Raw genomic sequence first — 18,827 nt, forward strand, 5'->3', positions numbered from 1 at the left:
ATAGGGACAAGGGGAGGTAGAGGGAAGAGTTGGAGGAATGATGACCTTGACCTCTTTTTTCCCTCTGGCATCAACCTGTCAACATGGCCCCTCTACTCATTCCCTTTTCAGTTTCTTTACATTCTTTAAAACAAAAAAACCATAAAACCCAGTGTGATGAATGAACACAGGCCTGCCTTCAAAGGATATCACAGGGGCTTCTGTTCCTGGCCCTCCTGTCTGCCGGGAGCTGGGGGTTGGGAGTGGGAGCCCTGACAACAGACAGCCCAGACTCCCTTCTCCTTGGCCCTAAAGTGCCCTGTGTCTTGAGCTTTGTTTCGGCAGCACAGTACCGTCAGCTGGACTGGGTGAGGACAGGCCCACCGTTCCCGGTGCCCTGTCTTCAACAGCCCACACTCTGGACATGTGCTAGGGGCCGTCAGGTTTTCCCGTCCCAGATGAAACCTGGCAGTGGTGTATCGTTCACAAGGTAGATGACTGCAGTTGTCTTGACGGCTGGCCCTGCCCCTTGATGAAATGTGAGACCCACCAAACCAAGACCACGGTCTAATAGCTGGGACTTGGCGGAGCCCCGGCTTGTCCCGGATATGTGGGCTGAGCTCAACTAGAAAGGATTTTGTAAACAGTTCCTTCCTCTGAATCAGTAATCATCCAATTTTCAGGTCTTAGAGCGAGACACTCCCAGAGGTGTCTCCCCCCCCCCCCAACAAAATCTTGGGCTCTAGCTTTCTGGGGCAGGTCCAGTGACCCTGCGGACATCGGCACTTCTGTACTTTCGAGGCTGTTCTTCCCCACCCCCAGGGACCAATTCCGCTCTCAGCCCAGCGCCTTCTGGCCACAGTTGGGCAGAGCCACAGGCAGACCATGTGCCAGTGGGAAGGCAGACTCCTCCCTGGGTTTGCTTTAACACCCTGAGGTACCCATGAGCTTTGGATGAGCTCCTGTAGGTATGGGCCTTTGTTAGGGTCTCTGGGGGTAAGATTCCCTGGGGTTTCCTGGCTCCGCCATCAAGGTCTTTCATCCCCTTGCCAGGCAGAAAATCCTCCTTTAATCCAACTCAGAATGCCTCCCACTGTAAGTCAAACGCATTTCCTCTTGCTGGCCTCAGTGAGATTCCCCGCCCTTGCTTTCCTGTCCCCCATGTCTCAGAGTCCTTCATCCCGGTCCAGCATGACTCAGTGCACTGGGCCGATGAATTGGGTCCTTTTGTAAATCACTTCCTGATTGGTATGAATTGTGTTTTCCTGTATCACATTTTCCTAAATCTGCCTATGGCACTTGTCTTACTGGGCTCTGCCTACAGAACTATTTTAAAAAATATGTTTGTTTTCAACTCGACAAGTTACAAAGTGCTTTCTCTCTCCCATCCTCACGGAGCCCACCGAGAGGCAGGCGAAGGCAGACCACGCTCACGTGGTACAAATGAGGACCCCGGCAGCCAAGGGGCTTAGCCCGAGGCCCACAGCCAGAAGGTCAGGGCTAGGGTCCCACTCGGGTCTTCTGACTCCAAGTCCAGTGCTCCCTTTCTCTGCACCACCGCTGCCTCCCTGAGCATACCAGCTGCCTGGACCCGGAAAGTGCAGGGGACGCTGGGGACTGGCAGCTGGGGGTGAGGGAGAAGGAACTTGCCCAGAATTAAACCACTGGTAGGGTGCTGCCCAGAGCGGCTGGCAGGCATGTGGCCCTGCTCCTCACAGCGAGACCACACACTGCCCACTTAGTGCTCACGGCTTCTGCAAAGAAATGCCAGGGTGTTCGCAAGATGGTGTCCTCTCCTGGGACAGGAGTCGGGGTGTCCTGATTCGTAAATCTCAGCACCGTGTATTCAGCAACACATACCGAGACCCTCTCCCTCTCAGCGCGCGCGCGCGCACACACACACACACACACACACACAGCCAAGCAGTACCCAAGGGACCCTTGCCTGCTGAGGGTGCTGTCCCATCCCCTCTTCCTGCCCCATCCTGGTCTGGGGGACTGTTTCCAGCCCCTCCAAAGGAGGCTCAGTGCCTGGGGAAAGGAACCCTCCACCAAAATCCTTCCCCAAACATTGCAGCTCCGGGGCTGCTTTCTCGGCCTGCCTGCGTCTCGCTCAGGTCACGCCCCTCAGAGGGAGGGAAAGGGTCCTCAAATGACTCCCCTTCCGGTGTAGCCAGCCGGTGTTCAGTACGAACTTCCCAAAAGAAGAGGACAACCTTGTCCCTAATGCCCTCCCCCCACCAGACAGCAGGAACAGCTGCTGACAAGTTTGCATGCCAGGTGGCACTTCCCCCTCTTCGCTGAGCAGCCAGGGCTGTTTGCTTGCTGTGCATGGGTGTCTGGATGGGCTGTCTAGGGACCTGAACCTGCTTTCCGGAGCCTGGGTCTTCTCCCTACAGAGAGATGAGGAGGGAGTTGGCGGCTGCAAAGTACTGAGGCCTGATATCTACCACCCCCCAACCCTGTCCACCCCGCCCCCACCCCCTGCACGGAGCCAGTTGCTTGCTGCCTGTCCGCTGCGCCCTCTGGCGGGGACCCGAGGCCTGATCTTGCGCCCCTGGCTGGGGGAGAGCCACAAGGTGACTTTGAGCAGGGATCAGGCCCTATGAGGAGAGAGTGTGTAGCAATATGGGACTTGGGGTTTCCAAGCTGTATTCTCATCGGATGCCTTCTTCTCAGGGTCATTTGCTGACAGGTGACTGAGCAGGGAGAGGTGTTGTAGGCTAAGAGGGGCTGCTAAATGTGAAATCCCTTCAGACCTCCTGGGCGCATAAGGACTGGGAGAGGGAGCTGGGATGGGCAGATCCCACTGGCCCTCTTTGCTCCTAAGCACACAGAGGGGACTGTCTCTGGCCAGCATCCTTCTGTGGGCCTGCTACATCCTGTCTCCCAGGTTGCTGCTTCTGGCTGGATGGGTGTCTTGTTGGCTTTCCCTCCTGAAAGGAGCCAAGATCAAAACCCCCTTCTCCCCAGCCCCGAGGTAGGTGGGCCTGCCCACCATCTTCTTGCTTCTTCATCTGGCGAGAGGAATAAGAAGCCAAAAAAATCTTCCCATCTTCCACTGTGGGGTCCCTCCTCTAGCTTCTCTTTACCCTGAAACAGAATTGGCTAGTTACTGTGCATAGTGGGGGTCAGCCACCTGGGTAGACCAGGAGTCTACTGTCTGAGCTCCATTTTCCCTAGCCCAGAGCAAAAAAAAAAAAAAAAAAAAAAGTGTTAGACCAAGATAATTCCGCCTTTGAATATCTCAGCTTGATATTTGCCTCCATGAGTGAGAAAGGCCAAATGTTATCTGCAAGTTTAATCTTCTGTATTCAAAATTCCTGCCCCCTTTGTCTGCTCTTGCATTCGCAGATCAGCCTTTCACTGGCTCTAAGCCTCTGTGGTTTTTTTCTCTTGAAACTGTTTTTTCCATTGCCAGTTGACTCATTTCTCAGCTCCAGCTTCCAAGGGACCTCACCTTCGAGCCTCCTGCCTCCAGGGCACCTGGAGCTATCAGTTTCCCTTTTCTCTGCTCAGTCAAGGGCCAGATGCGGCTTGGTTTGATCTCCTTTCTGTCTCCATCTCCTGCCAGCCTGGCTTGGGCGCGTGGTCAGTCTCTTCCCACCCCGGGCGCACACCGGTAAAAATCTATGCACATCTGGCTCTTCGAGGCCTGCCAGAGGTGGGGGGCTGCAAGCACAGGTCCCTGGGGCCAGACCGTGGCCAAGAGCAGGGCTGCAGATGTTGAAAGCAGCTGGTCACAGGTCAGAGAGGGAAATGCCATGGGAAGCAGAGGGAGAAGACTGTAGTGAGAAGCATCCCCTTGGAGCCAAAGTCATGGAAATACGTAGCGTCCAGATTGTCTGGTTCTTCTGCGTGGGTTAGCTGTAGTCCCGAAGTGGCTGGCCCCAGCCAGACTCACCTTCAGCTTTCAAAATCAATGAGAACCTACTTTGGCAATTAAAAAAAAAAAAAAAAAAAAAAAAAACCCATTTTGGAGAAAAAAAGTTTAAGCAACTAAGGGGAAATGAAAGATGAGACCAAATTAACCTGGTTGCTGCGGTGGCGCTCACTGAAGAAGGAATGATGGAATTTGTTGGGGGGGTGGGGGGTGGCGCTACGCCCAGGCAGTGTCTCCTCCCGCTGTCTCTCCTCACCACCACTCTCAGGATCTGTGGCTGTGAAGGCGCCTCTCTGGAGCACAGGAGCATTCCGAGCTCTTTATCTCAGCCTGGAGTTTACAGGAGGCTGACTAACAAAAGCAGGCATTTCAGTCAGATATGCTTTAGCTGTAAATTGGTTCAGTCCGTATGCTTTGCATTCATACTTCTTTGTCTTTTTTTTTTTTTTTAAACAAAAGGAAAAAAAAGTTTAAACCCCCCCCTTTCCTTCTACCGCAGGAGGTGAGTGCGTGGGTGTCCTGTAAGAACCATTGGCATTCACCCAGCTTCGGCCCCAGCCTCCAGATTTCGCCATCCCCCACCCTCCTCCCTCCCTCCATCCCCTGCTCTCCACCCCAGAAGGGGACCCCTCGCCACCATCATTACAGTCACGTTAAGATGCCCAGATTTTCCATGACATACCCCATCTTCTGACCACGTTCAGTAGTGATGACTTTCATACAGGGATCTAACTGGGGGTGGGGGGGGGGGACGTAGCCAGTGGGGAGGCGGGAAGTGGTTTGGGGGTGGGGGGCTGGAGAATGGAGATCTTTTTTTGTTTTTTTGCTTTTTTTAAACAAATTTGTCATTTAATGGATCCAAAAACAAGAAAAAGCGAAACCAAAAAAAAAAAAAAAAAAAAAAATTAAAATCCCTTCCCCAAAAGATTTTTTTTTTTTTTCCTCCTGGACACAAATTGCTTTGTTTCCTGTCACGTTTTAATATCAATATTAACACAATGTGTAGTCTAAAACTAGTTCCTTTGTAGTTTGCATGGGATGTGAATGCTGTCTCAACGTGCCCAGATCTAGACAAGACTGCATGAGCACCAATTCAGATGTGAAAACCAATCTTTCTCTCTCTCTCTTCCTCTCTCTCTTCCATATATATCTCTATTTCTCTTGTGATAATTTGGTGGGCAGTGAAGCACCTCCGGTTGGTTGCTGTAGTGTGTTGAATGATTGTTTTTTTATTCTATTTTCGGAGCTCCGAGCTTCTTAGTAGTAGCCTGGGCTGAGTATTCTTGAGTCCCTGCTGATGTTTTCGCATGGCCTTGGTTGAGTGTTAGAAGTTGGGCCTCAGCTGTTTTTCTCGAGTGTTTGGCTTGTAATGACCGGTGCATGCCTGGCTTCTGGCCTCATACCCAGCTCTATTCTCTGCACACCAGTCCTGAATAGCTACAGTGCTCAACCGAATTTTGGCGCGCCCGCTTCCCCGGCAGGCTCCAACCCCGCGCGGCCCGGAGGCTTCCCGGGGGCCAACAGCCCAGGACCTGTCGCCGATCTGTACGGCCCTGCCAGCCAGGACTCCGGAGTGGGGAATTACATAAGTGCAGCCAGCCCACAGCCGGGCTCAGGCTTCGGCCACGGCATAGCTGTAAGTACCTCCCGCCCCTCCCCTCCTTTCCCGCCTGTCTCCCATGGGAGAATGTGCCAGAAGAGCCCAGGGTTGGGGGCTGAGGAGAGGACAGTGGGTCCCGCCCCGCCCCCATTCACTTCCGCCAGCCACCCGGGGCTGAAGCTCCACAGTTTGGATGTTTCCTGAGCAACCTGTATGTGGCCATGTGATGATGGAGTGGAAGGAGCCTGAGCAGGTCAAGTTCAGATCCCCACTCCATCACCTTCAGCACGTGCAACCTTGAGCCCCTTATGTAATCTGTCAGAACTTCACTGCCCCGGCTGCAAAACGACAATTAAGTATGCCTCCCTCAAAAGATGGTGTGAGAATTAATGGAAATGGGGTATGTCACCTGCTAGCACATAACAGGCCCTCAGAATGGTCCCCCCTGCTGGACCCCTGCCTTCGGGAGACAGCCATGTGGGCTGGGACTTGAGGGGCTGGGGGACCCTCCCACCTCCACCTCAGGATAGCAGCCTTGGTCAGTCTAGTCCCCGGGCCTGAGGTCCAGAGGTAGCACTTGGCCCCGGGACCCGGTGTGGGGTTCACGCTTCATCCCGGGCGGTTTCCTCTGCTAATGTTTCTTAAAGTTTCCAGGTTCCAAGTAAGTTCCCATTTGTGTTCTTTAGCCGCAGCCCCGCGGAGGCCAGATGCATTTGATATTTGTAATGCTCTGTGGTTCTATAATCTGACTAATCCAGGCAATGGAAATTTGCTTAACAGATTTGCATGCTGTTTTCAGATTGTATTGTTCTTTCCCCTCCTGGTGTGTGTGAGCATGAATGTGCCTGAGCCCACTCGCTCCATGTTCCTTCCATTTGGGAAACCGAAATTCGGCCACCCTCCATTCTAGTCAACCTCAGCATTTTGTAGGTGGTTTGGTTTGGGGGCTAAGATGGGAGTGTCTGCTGTTCCAGGTCCCGGCCTGGTCAGGTGAACCCTGCCTCAAGGGCTGAGCTGGAGAGAACAGAGCAAGTACAGTGTGGGGCACTGGCTCCCTGCCCACTCCCCACCCCAGCACTGGATGCCATGAACAAACATACACACACACACACACACACACACACACACACACACACGCACGTGCGCATACACGCATGCAAGAATGCACATATACAGTCCAACATGCATGTGTGCACTCTTTCCCGTACTGTCTTACACACGCGTGTACACACACGTGCACGTGGCCATCACCCCTGGCCGGTGCAATCTGGGTCCTTGCTCTATTCCATTCCCAAACCAGTATCACTGAAGTCAGGAATCCGATGAGTCAGATCCCCGCAGGTGAACTCTAGCACCAAGTCCGCGGTAGCAGTATTCCGTTTCAAGCTGCCCTGTTTGGGAGACCTTCTGTCACCACCCAGAGCATGACTCACTTCCATTCACAACGCCTGGAAACACAGATCTGACTTGTTCTTGAAAACCTGGGTCTCTTGACCTGTGGGTTTCTGAAATGACCACACGTGGCATCACATTTTGTCTGCGCTGGGCTTGCTCTCTCCCCAGCTGGAACTGTCGGGACTGTGGGCAGAGACACTGGGATCCTTGCCCTCCAGGGTCCGGGGCAACAGCGCCCAGCATTTTGGGCCTAGGCCTCTCTTTGCCCTCAGCCACCACCCCACACCCCTGGTGCACCTGGCTCTCGATTACCCCCTGGGCAAGCAGAAGGGCTTGGGTTAGGGTGTGGGGGCCCCTTGGGGCGCAGTGTCTCAGAATTACATATTCATGCTGGCAACCACGGTCTAGTCCTAGAGATAATTTCCTTTCCCGGAATATGACAATCTGTTCCCGTGTATAGCGTGCTGATGACCTTAACAATTGTGCAATTTTAGGGACCTTTGATTGCAACGGCCTTTACAAATGGATACCATTGAGCAGGTGCTTCTGTTGCCAGCCCACTCTGAGGTACTACCTTCTCTGCCCTGTGTTCCCGCCCTGCCGGGCACGTCGCACCTGTGTGCGCCCCGGCGTGCAAGTATGCACAGGCCCTGGCCTCATCGCGCTAGCGCCTCTCCCTCCTCCTCCCCAACCCCTTGGCAGCGGGGTGGGGGCCAAAAATCCAGTCTTTTACTCTCTCATCCCTTTCTCCAGCTGTAATCATGACCCCTACCTGTTTTGTTTTGTTTTTTCTTGATTTGATTCTTTTGATCCCTTATCTTCTCCCCACCCCTCATCTCTCTCTGTCTTGAAATTATGACCAAGAGTATAGGAAACTGGAAGGTGATCTCGTGCTAGGTCTGTCCCAGGGGGACAGAGGTAGAACTCCAGGCTTCGGCCAAACCTGGGGCCAGGGCCAACCCCTCCAGGGTCCCGCAAGATGGCTTTTCAGGTCCCTGGACCCTTTCGGTCCCCCAACACTCTCTGGCTTTGGCTCCTGGGGTTCATGCAGTCATACAGCCAGACACTATCTTTTAGTGAAAAGAAAACATTTTTGCCAGTAACTACTGAGTAATTATCCAGATTACCGCACGAAAAGCAAATTAAATTAACGACATCACCTGCGTAACATGGATTTGGATCCCTGCCAGTTTCCTAACCTTTTAAACTGAGCTCAAGTTAATTAAACATTTTTTTTTAAATCACTTTGATGGGGATATGGAAGGGGCGGAGTGGAGGAGAAGGGGAGGCTGGGGCAGTCAGTGAAAGAGCCTCTTGCCACAGTCTCGTTGGAAAATAAGTATCTGTTGCTCTTGGGAAGAACCCCAAGAAGGTAGAGGGGTTCTCTCGTGAAAGCTGAGTGTGTTAGCGCGTTAGCCTGGGGGCTTGAAACATGGGTCTGTCTCTCTGGAAGGGAGAGGGTAACAGCTGAGGCTGGGCCTGGGTTCCCACTGGGGTGGAGCATGCTTCCCCCCGCCCCCCACCCCGGGAGCTGGGACAAATGAGAAGCAAGGCTGGAGACAGACTTGCCACTTTGGTTTGCAGTTAATGGGACAGCTCTCTCACAGAGCGGGGTCACTCTAAGCCCCAAGTCAGCCAGGACTCTCAAGGGTGGGCCCAGTGGAGAGGACCAGATTGAGTTGAGTTCCATAGATCTCTCTTGGATTTCTCTACTGTTGCTGCTAAGGAATCAGCTCAACTAATGCAACTGCCTCTCTTAACCAAATAAAGCCCGTGTGTGATTCTCCCCACCCCTCACCTCCACTTCCCTTCGAGCACTGACCCCAGCCGTTGCTGGCCAGAGCCAGAGGCCACTAACAGTTTGAAGGAGAGCTACTCACTACTAATTAAGCTGGGTTTGGGGGCCCAGGGGAAGTAAGGTTTCTCTGAGCAAAGGGGACTGAACTCCCCAAGAACTCTGGGGATTGGAGGTGGTTCCAGCCCTTTGTGGAGTCAGATGAGGAGGGGATGGAACAGGTACTGGGCGCAGCAGGTCCCTGCAAGGTCAGACCCCGAGGCTGCCCTGCACCGCCGCCCTTGTGCGCTCTTCCTCCCCTAGAAATGAGGGTGGGGTAGGGCTTCCCACCACAGCCCGCCCTCTCTTCCACGGCCGCTGTGGGAGTGGGGGGGCGGGACGGACAAGGCACCCACCCCATCCTCCTCATCCAGCTTTGGACCCGGTTCCCACAGAAGGGATATCACAGTTGAGAGATTGATGGTAGCACCCCACCCCCAAAATGGGATCACATGTTTGAACTGAAACACGTAATTTGTCCATAACTGAGGTTTCCTTCTCTGACATTTAGTGCCCTCCACAAAGGAGGCGCCCAGGCTTGATTCAGGGAGACTCAGCAAGTCTGTGTGAGTCGCGGACCTTTCTTTGTTTACTATAACCAAAGCTGGGTTATGTGTTGCATATGTTTTCCTGACTTCAAGCCCTTGATACGAGATAAAATTTTTTTTAGATTTTTTAAATTTGCATTTTCAGTTATTGGCAGTCCTTGACGGTATTTGATAAAGCAGCTTTTTTAAACATTTGGCTTTGAAGACCAGAAGTTTAACCAGAATTTAAAAAAAAATCCCTTGTCAGTTTGCAATTCACCAGTGGAGCCGAACACCCAGCGTGGCCACATCTGCTGACCACATTTCCTGCCACTACCCACCCCCAAGAATTCAACAGTGCCGTAGCAAGTCAGCGGAATAGCAACTCAGCAAAAATGAGTGGCAGGGCTGTCCGCTCCCCAGTGTCGGGCGTGGCGAAGATGCCCGATTTTCCAAGCAGTGATCGCAGGAAGCTGTTAGCCCCGCCGTTTCCAATCATGAGTTCAGTAGCCCGTTGTAGTCCTACCCTGAAAGCGCTAAGTTAACAAGTTGGACTCAATAGTACATTTGCCTGACACATCTTTTCTCTCCTCCTGCTTCCCACTTTATGTTCTCCTCTGGGCGTCCGTGACCTTCCGCACCCTGCAGAGCATACCTGGATGTCCAGGCAAGACTGGGCGAAGTTTCTGAGTGGCCCTTTGTTTAGGTGATGTCATCAGACCTGGACCCCCACCAGCCTCACTCCCCATCCCAACCAGAGGTGGCTCACTTCGGATCGAGGGTTGACTACATCTCATCATCTCACGAATCTGCTGTAATATAAGACAACAGCTTTTAAATGTGTATATAACCCATGATTTTTGGTTTTGTTTTGTTTTTTTCTTGATGGTTTCCGGTCCTCTTCTCTCCCCCACTCCCGCCCCTCCCCTTCTCCTTTTAAATCTCTTTGAATCACATTTGGTAGTGATTTTGACTTAGTCTGGTAGTCATATAGCTTTAATATCTAGTTAAAAGCTAACCATAGTATAATTGTTATATTAAGGTATTATTTTTTTCTTAAAAAGATTTTTTTTTTTTTTTTGCTTGTTTTGATTCTGTTCTCACTTTTAAAGGATGCTGAGATGGTAATATTACTCTCAATATTTTGGTACCAATTCTGAGACTGTATGGCTTTTCCAGTGGAGCGCGTACACCTGCGGAAGCAAAGTTGTGGAGCGGGAGGTGGGCATCAACTTTCTCCTTTGCGTCGTCTAAGAAGTGAGATGTAGTAGGCTAATTAACAGACTCTATAGCGGTTCTTTTTTGTGACGTCTCTTTGTTAACCTAAGTATATCTATTTTCGGCAATAAGGTAAGGACGACCATGTTTTGAGTGTCCTCCTTTTCTATAAGTGCTTTTTTTCTGTTGAAAGAGGTGATATTATAAGGTTTTTTGAAATTGTGAATTCTAAAAAAAAAAAAAAAAAAAGAAGCGTTGTAAATACAATTCCATTAACTACATAGAAACTATTAAGAAAGAGAGAATCAAAAAAAATATTTTTGTGAGGGAGTCGGTCCCAGGCAGTTCAATGCTCTGTGGAAGGAGGAGGGGAAGGCATGATAACCCAGTCAGTTCCCAGGAGGAAGGACACCCCCGCTGCCAGGACGACCCCCGGGAAAAGTTAGAACACTGTTTAGCTCCTTCTGTCTGTGTGATAGACCTAAGAACTGTATTAGTGTCATACCAGCATATTAACCTCTCGTCTGTGCACAGCTTCAAATGTTACCGTCTAGTTAGATTTTTATTTAAAATATGAAAAACTGCTTTTCCCAAGATGTTTTTTAAAAACAAAGCTACAATTTTAATATTTAACATATTTAAAGTTTCAAAGCACACCTGTTTGGCTTGGGTGGGGAGGGGGTGGGGGGACATTCTTTTTCAGTCTTAATTTTTAAATATTTGATCATTTTCTATTGTCCAACCATTTCAGCACCTCCAAAGGTCCCTAGGACACTTGGCCTCTCTTTGCTCCCCTGCCCCCCACTGCCCCACCCCAGCCCCGGGGAGCGGGGGAGGGGGGCCCTTGGGCCAGGGGCGGATAAGCCTGCATTAATGAAACCTTTTCTCCATTCACTTCCTATTTACAAATTAGGAGAGCAACCTTTTTTGGTTTATATATTTTTTTTAATACCTCAGTGCTGCAAGTATCACCAGAGAGGCTATGGAAGAATTTTTTTTTTAATTTATTGTAGATGTAAACAGAATTTTAAAAATAAAAAAAGTATAAACATCGCTGCACTGTGACTGGTGGGAAAAACTGACAGTTTCCTGTTTGCACATGTTTAACATTTGGCTGTTATAATATATGGTCCTCGGTTGGGGAAAGATACTTATGATGAAGGATATTTTTTAATTTAACTTTTTTTTAATATTGGTAATAGGTCGGCAACAGCAACTCTAGAAGTACAACTCAATAGATGGCATTAAAACATATTGTAGTGTGGATATATATTTTTTTCTTTTTTAAAATGTGATATTGATGTTTTATTAATATTTTTTAAATTGTTACGTTTATAAATTTGGTACTTAAGGCACAGCCAGTATGAGACACTGAATGCGACATTTATTATAAAAAGCTGCTGCACTCCTATTTTTATAAATTTTACTAACAAAGTAGACTAATGTAGACTTTCACAGACGTGGTAGGGCAAAAGCATCTTCAAACAAAAGGCTCCAAAATGCTAACTCAGAAAGAAAGAAGAAAAGCCTTTTTCAATTCTAATTAAACAGCAACAACATTTAAAAAAAAAAATCTGTTTTTCCGATTAAATGTTAGGTTGTTTGGTGAGGGGTTTATTGTTTTGTTTTTTGTTTTTTTCTTTCTTTTTTTATTTCCAAACAACCAAGTTGAGTAAAATGCTGGGCGCTTTTAAAATATCAAAACTTGTTCGAGTGATAAAATAACAAAATAGAGAAGTTTTATTAAAAAAAGAGAAAAAAGACCATAAATTCCCAGAAATTCAGTGTCTAGACTAGGGAATTTATTTACTCTTTTGTCCATGTTGGTGATGTACTGTAGGACCCTTCCTTTCTCTGCACCCCCATCACCTCATAGAAGACTCTTTGTTGATCACTGTCTGTTAATAATGTATAAAATGGCTATCTTGTAAGCGTGCTGTCCTCGTACTAGTGTAGTGACTTTTTTTCTTCTCTTTCTTCTAGTACATATTGATAGGTATAACGTAACTAAGGTTTAAAAAAATTAGACATAGTTATTCAGATTTAGGACCAGTAAGGATAGAACTTTCTCTTATTTATGGAAAAAAAAATGCTAATAATTTTGGGGCAGGTTTTTCCTTTCGATTATTTTTTTTTCAATTTCAACTTTTTATTTTATTTTTGCTGATCTGATGTGGTTTCAACTAACCCAAGGTCTCATGATGTTCAAATGCCGGCAGAATCTGCGGCGTTTTGTAGATTCCCACCCCCCCCCAACTGTGAAGGGGTGTGCCATACTACCTTAAATGCTAATGCTAGATATGCAAAACTGGATTTTTTTAATTTATTTTTTAAAAGAGGGAGGCATGGTATATTAAAATGATTTTACTAAGAGAAAAAATATTTTTTTAAGAATGCTCAGAAGAAATTGATAATCTGTGTGAATATGTTTTAGATGTTTATAATACCTTTTGAAGAGACCCAGTAGCCCATAGCACAAATCTCGTGGAAATCTGATATGTTTTAATGTGGCTACCTAGGTTAAGGTTCACGTTAGTCCCCCCACTCATCTAGAAGTCCATTTTGAAAGATTTTTGTAAATTATTTTAGCACTGATGTTCAGCCTTGTCTTTGTTTCAGTTAAGCTCAATGGCGACCATGGGAACCACCTTTTCGCCTTCCCCGGGGGGAGAAACCCTCTTGGCTGATGGCTTTTCCCCCCCGGAATCACGAAATAGCCACCGGGTGACTTTCTGGCTTCCAGATCCATCTGCCTGGGACCCCCGAACTCCTCTCCTCCCAAGCAGAGGGGAGTGAGTGGCATTAGCTCCCGGACCCATTCCTGGTTCTACCTGGACATGGAGCTGACGGGGACGGCCAAGCCTTTGGTCCCCTCCCCAGGAGCTTTCTCAGCCCTGGTTTGTGGCCTTCCTCACACCCATTGGGAAAACCAAACAGCCTCGTGTTCTATCCCAGTCGCTCATTGGCTTAATTCAAACGAAGTCCCGACAGGCCTTTTTACGTTTCTCTCCTTCATAACCGTCATCCTAATTTGAATCTGTAGCTTGGACTTTAAGGTAGCATGGCTCTATTGCTGTCCATTTCCTGTTTCACTGCACAGCAATTCACAGCCAGTGAATGTTACACATCTTGCTAGACTAGTCTAAAAATCATTGGGTAATTGTTGGTTCTAATGACCTGAAAGGTGTTCAGTTTTTGTTTTCAGGTGTTTTGGGGTTTTTTTTTTTTTCTTTTGGTTTTGTTTTGGTTTTGTTTTAGGGGTTTTTTGTTTTGTTTTGTTTTTGTTTTTGTTTTGACAAGGGGGGGTTCTTTTTCATTTGGGAGATTTTGGAAAAAAAAAAAATGTTTTTTCGTTCCAAATAGAAAAACAAAACCTATTTTGATCTTTAGTGCAAACGAGGGCTAGGGACTTAGCCACCACCACACCACACTGCTTCATCCTGCCGTTCGCTCACTGCAGCATAATCAAGAATAAAGCAATATAGTTTACTACATTTTTTATTGAAGGTCAGCCATGCTTTCTGTATTATATTGCATATGAAATTGTTTACAAAAGAAACACTAACTCATACTTCTCTTTATCAGTTGGGAGTGGCGCGCAGAGACAGAGGGAGACTGTGCCAGGGGGGTAGGGGTGCGGGGCAGAAAGAATTTTCTTTCTTCAGTGTGCTTCAACAAGCCAGGCTACCTTCCAAGGAAGATAAAAGTGGGGGGCAGGGGAAGGCAGAGGGATGGAGGCTGGCAAGCACACTGAAGAGAGACACTGGTGGGCTCCTCTGCCCTCCCCTAAGCAGAAAAGCAGCAGAATCAGCTCAGCCCGGTCCTGGGCACAGACACTACACAAGGAGACGCTGTACGTTAAGCAATACTTTAATACTGTAATATGTTTGTTTTCTTTCTTTCTTTCTTTCTTTTAACCAAAAAGTAAGTAAACTCAAAAAATATATATATAAATAAAACCCACCCCTCTGGGGAAGCAACCTTAACTCAAATACTTGGCTATCAAATAATCAGAATGTATTGTCTCAGACAGGACTTCATTTCTGGGAGGCAGGGGCGCGAGGGGGGAGGGGGAGGGGGTCTGAGAGCCAAAAGTTCCAGAGCCTCCCTAGAAGGCTCTCAGCTACTGTATTCTGTACATACTGCACCATCCTGTGTGGAATCTGTGAGTGTCCTCTCAAGTGGCGTGGGCTAGCCAATCTGCCGTTCATGGTGTATTGTAAACGCGGAATTCCATATGTAATAGGATGCAAGTCTAAGCGTTTCATGTGGACATAAATGTATCTAAATAAAACTTTCCCTAGCACTGTGGCTGACCTCACCCTTACTTTTATACTTTAGTATGAAACTGATGACAACTTTGGTAGTGAGTATTTTTTTTATATATATACATATATATGTATCTATCTATCTATATATCGCAAGCATCTTTCAGGTCTTTGTGTGTGGCTTTCTTAAAGCCCTGTTGTAAAAAATTACTATGTGGATGGCAGTCTCTCACATCACAGATGTGGAAAGTATAATTTTATATTTGTATTTTCAAATAAATAAGTTTGTGAAAGGTTTCCATCCTCTACTGTGGTCCAGAAATCAATGTGTTTGTCTGACAAAAAAAAAAAATAAATAAAATACAATAAACTGTTTTGAACAGAGTTGTCTGGTGTTCTTTCACTTGCAGGGGAGGGCTGGGGGGGAGATCCCTGTTGCTTGGTTTTTTGGGGGAAAGTGTTCCCAGTCATACCTGTGTCCCCTTACCTCTCAGTGCCGGTGCTGGCCACAGCACGTCCAGTGGAGAAGAAGCCCTTCCGCTGTGGAACATGTTTATGAAGAGACAAGAGAGTGTCGAAGAAGCTAAGTGGCTCTCCAGGTTGCTGGCCTCTGCTATCAACAGCCTGCAGGAGAAAGCATAGAACCAATTCCATAGCACAGAACCAATTCCATAACCCTTGAGTAGGAGTCTGAAAGATTATGAGGAAGCCCAGCCTTGATCCTCAAGTTCAAAGCCTTGCTTAATGAAGAGAATTTTGTAGGATCACAAAATGAAAGGTGTAGAAAGAAACAGACCATCTATGATACTTCTGCCATCTATCAAATCACTGAGAGAAAAGAAAAGCACTGAGACACAGTTCATTGGGGGCAAGCGCCAAGGCTTGGTGGTAGCAGTCAAGACATGGTCTGAACCACAGGGTTCCATGGGTTTTAAGCTCTGGAGATAGGGATGAAGCTTCCTGTAACTGCTTCCTCAGAGTGTTAGGTGGAGCCCTCAGGACATGGTCACCTTGGGCCCCCTCCTCCAATGTCCTGTCTCCCACTTATTTCAGCTTTACCTTAGGGAGGTTTCTGCTACACAAAGGTCCAAGAAGAGAAGATGAGAAGCTGTCCCTTTCAATGGCAAGGCTGGAGACAGGAGAATTTGTTTCTAGGCCCATATCCTAAGTCCACAGGCAAAGCATCAGCACTCCAGTGTCTTGTTAATCTTGTTTGAGGATCAAAGAGCATAACCTCTGCAGTCCCCTAGAAATGGAAGACCAATGAGAGCTCAAATAAGAAATCCTTTTAGGAATTCTGAGAGGAGCGGACCAGAGACATGAAAAAGTTAATCTTCATCCTCATCCTGACTGCTCAGCTCCATCCCAGAAGCCCAAGGAGAGAGCTGGGAATGGGGGCATCAGCAGTATGCCAGGTGAGGCACACACATGAACTGGTTAGCCCCGTGTGTGTTGTGTGACTGGCTACATGTTCATGGAGGATAGAAAATTTGCAATCTGGAGAAAGCCAAAACTTTAGGGAGAAACATTAAAAATTAAGTGGAAAAAATTAAGTAGAAAACAAATCAAAAACTAGGAAAAGGAAAAGAACATCAGGGTTAATCATAAGCATAATAACTGAAGTAGGACCAAAGAAACGCTAGCAAGGTAATCCATCATTATCTAAATACAAACGGATTGCATTTTCTACCACTGTAGAACAGGTGTGTTTAGGGGAAAAAAAATTATCTGATATTAAAGAAATTGTTAAATGATAAAGATGGCTGAAAATAAAGGGGTGGCAAAGAGAAAATAAGCAAACACAAAAAAAGGCAGGACTTGAAATAATTGGTCAAACAGGGTGGAATTTAATATTAAAGCACTCAATGGAATATTCTGTAATGACAAAAAACAGGAAGGTCTAGAGGTGATAAACCCTGTGCCTCAATTACCAGGAAAACTGAACACTTAAATCAGAAACTATTAGAATTGCAAAGAGAACTTGATAAAAATTAAAATACAATTATAGAGACTTTAATGCACCTCTCTTGGAACTAGACATGTATAATAGACAAAAATAAAGACATGGAGAAATTGTATAATGCAATTAGTAAGTGATCACCAGACTATAGAATCTTTAAATAGAGAATGTACATTTTTTTGGCCATTTATCCATGGAATATATGCAAAAATCCAGTCTGGCAAAATATTAATTATGTATTAACTGATAAATATTAATTGTGTAATTATTAATGCTTAAATATTAGCTGAAATTATTAATTTAAACAAATAGCAACTTTGTGGTCCACATCCCATGATCACAATCCTATATAATTAGAGATAATTAAAATGTGGTTATTACCATTATAACTACACAAAAATTGGGAGACCCAATTCTGTACATTCTTGGATCAAAGATGAAAGTTAAAATACAAATAAATGGTCTAGAAAGCAACAAAAAGCACACATTCTATCTGAACATGTAACACAGAGCAAAATCTGTACTCAGAGAAAAACTTAGTTTAAATGTCTTCGATAAAAAAAATTCTTTTTCATTGAAGAAAAAAACTAGAAAGGAGAAATTGGTAGAAGCTAAAAGCTATAAAATAGAAAACAATAAGGGCGTCTGGGTGGCTCAGTTGGTTAAGCTTCTGCCTTCAACTTGGGTCATGATCCAAGGGTCCTGGGATTGAGCCCCACATTGGGCTTCCTGCTCACTAGGAAGCCTGCTTCTCCCTCTCCCACTGCCTCTGCTTGTGTTCCCTCTGTCACTATCTCTCTGTCAAATAAGTAAAACCTTAAAAAAAAAAAAAGGATGTAAGGGGTGCCTGGGTGGCTCAGTGGGTTAAGCCTCTGCCTTCGGCTCAGATCATGGTCTCAGGGTCCTGGGATCGAGCCCCGCATGGGGCTCTCTGCTCAGCGGGGAGCCTGCTTGCCCCCCTCTGTCTGCCTGCCTCTCTGCCTTGTTTTATTTATTTATCAGATAGAGAGACGGAGAGCACACAAGCAGGCAGAGGTGGAGAGAAAAGCAAGCTCCCTGCCGAGCAAGGAGCCAGATGCAGGACTCGATCCCAGGCCCCTGGAATTAATACCTGAGCAGAAAGCAGTGGCTTAACTGACTGAGCCACCCAGGCATCCCCAAAAGCTGGATTTTTACAAAGACTAATAAGACACCCTGAATAAAGAAAAAAGAGCAAAAATATGCAATCTGAAGAATGAGAGATAAGAATGAGAAAAGAAGAGCCAGAGCAACAAATCTAAAAATTTTTTTAAAGCAGAAAGTTTTCTAGCAAATCCAAATTGGTCAGAAGTAGAAAACCAGAATAAATTTGTTACCACAAAAGATATTGAAAGGGTAATTAAAGATCTAATATTGAAAAAAGGACTGGGTTTAAATGGGCTTACAAATGAGTTTTATCTAACTCATAATTCCGTTGCTATTTAAACCATTCTGGATGAGAAAAAAATATGGAAAGCTCTCCTGTTTTATAATGCTAGCATAGCCTTGATGTCAAAACCCAATATAGAGGGAAGGAGCAAGATGGCAGAGGAGTAGGAGATTTAAATACCATGGGGTCCCAGGAGTTCAGCTAGATAGTTATCAAACCATATTGAACACCTAAAAATTCAAACAGGAGATCGAAGAGAAGAAGAGCAGTAATTCTAGGAACAGAAAACCAACCACTTTCTGGAAGGTAGGATGTTCAGAGAAGTATATCCGAGGTGATATAGGGGAAGAGAGACTGTGGGGAAGGGGAGGCTACCAGCAAGTGGTAGAGCAGCAGAGCACAAAACCAGAACTTTTAGAAAACTCCTCTACTGAGGGACATCACTCCAGTGGCTAAGGGGAAGATGGAGCCCTCGCATGGACAGTGCGGTCTCAGGACCCGTGGGGTCACAGAAACACCAGGGATGCCTGAGTGTGGCAGAGCTCCCAGGTATTGGAGCGGGAAGCTTATTACAGAGACAGAGCCAAGGAGTGAGCTCTCAGCTTGGGGTTTCCTTAAACTGTGATCTGAGCCACACTTGGGCCACTGTTCTTCGAGCAGGGACCCCAGAAGTGGCAGGTTTAGGGAGATCCCTACCTCCCTCTCCTGGGAGGAGCAGCGTGGGAGCTCACAGCAGGCATCTGCTGGGTTTAGAG

The 18,827-nt window shown here is 46.9% G+C and overlaps 1 protein-coding gene across 8 annotated transcripts in view; it reads left to right on the plus strand.

Moving 5' to 3' along the window:
• Positions 1-15,084, plus strand: part of MSI2 (musashi RNA binding protein 2) — a 386,853-nt gene extending 371,769 nt beyond the window's left edge. For 2 of the 8 annotated variants that reach the window (XM_059379314.1, XM_059379316.1), the window contains 3 exons: positions 5,290-5,498; positions 7,352-7,424; positions 9,867-15,084. In XM_059379314.1, the coding sequence (XP_059235297.1) occupies positions 5,290-5,498; positions 7,352-7,393 (251 nt within the window). In that variant the 3' untranslated portion in view covers positions 7,394-7,424; positions 9,867-15,084. Of the gene's footprint in view, positions 1-5,289; positions 5,499-7,351; positions 7,425-9,866 lie in introns of those variants that run through there. The other 6 variants (XM_059379317.1, XM_059379318.1, XM_059379319.1 and 3 more) reach the window with 4 other exon arrangements.
• Positions 15,085-18,827: the final 3,743 nt, after the last annotated feature.

This window comes from Mustela nigripes, chromosome 16, assembly GCF_022355385.1.
Source record: "Mustela nigripes isolate SB6536 chromosome 16, MUSNIG.SB6536, whole genome shotgun sequence".
Classification (NCBI taxonomy): domain Eukaryota; kingdom Metazoa; phylum Chordata; class Mammalia; order Carnivora; family Mustelidae; genus Mustela; species Mustela nigripes.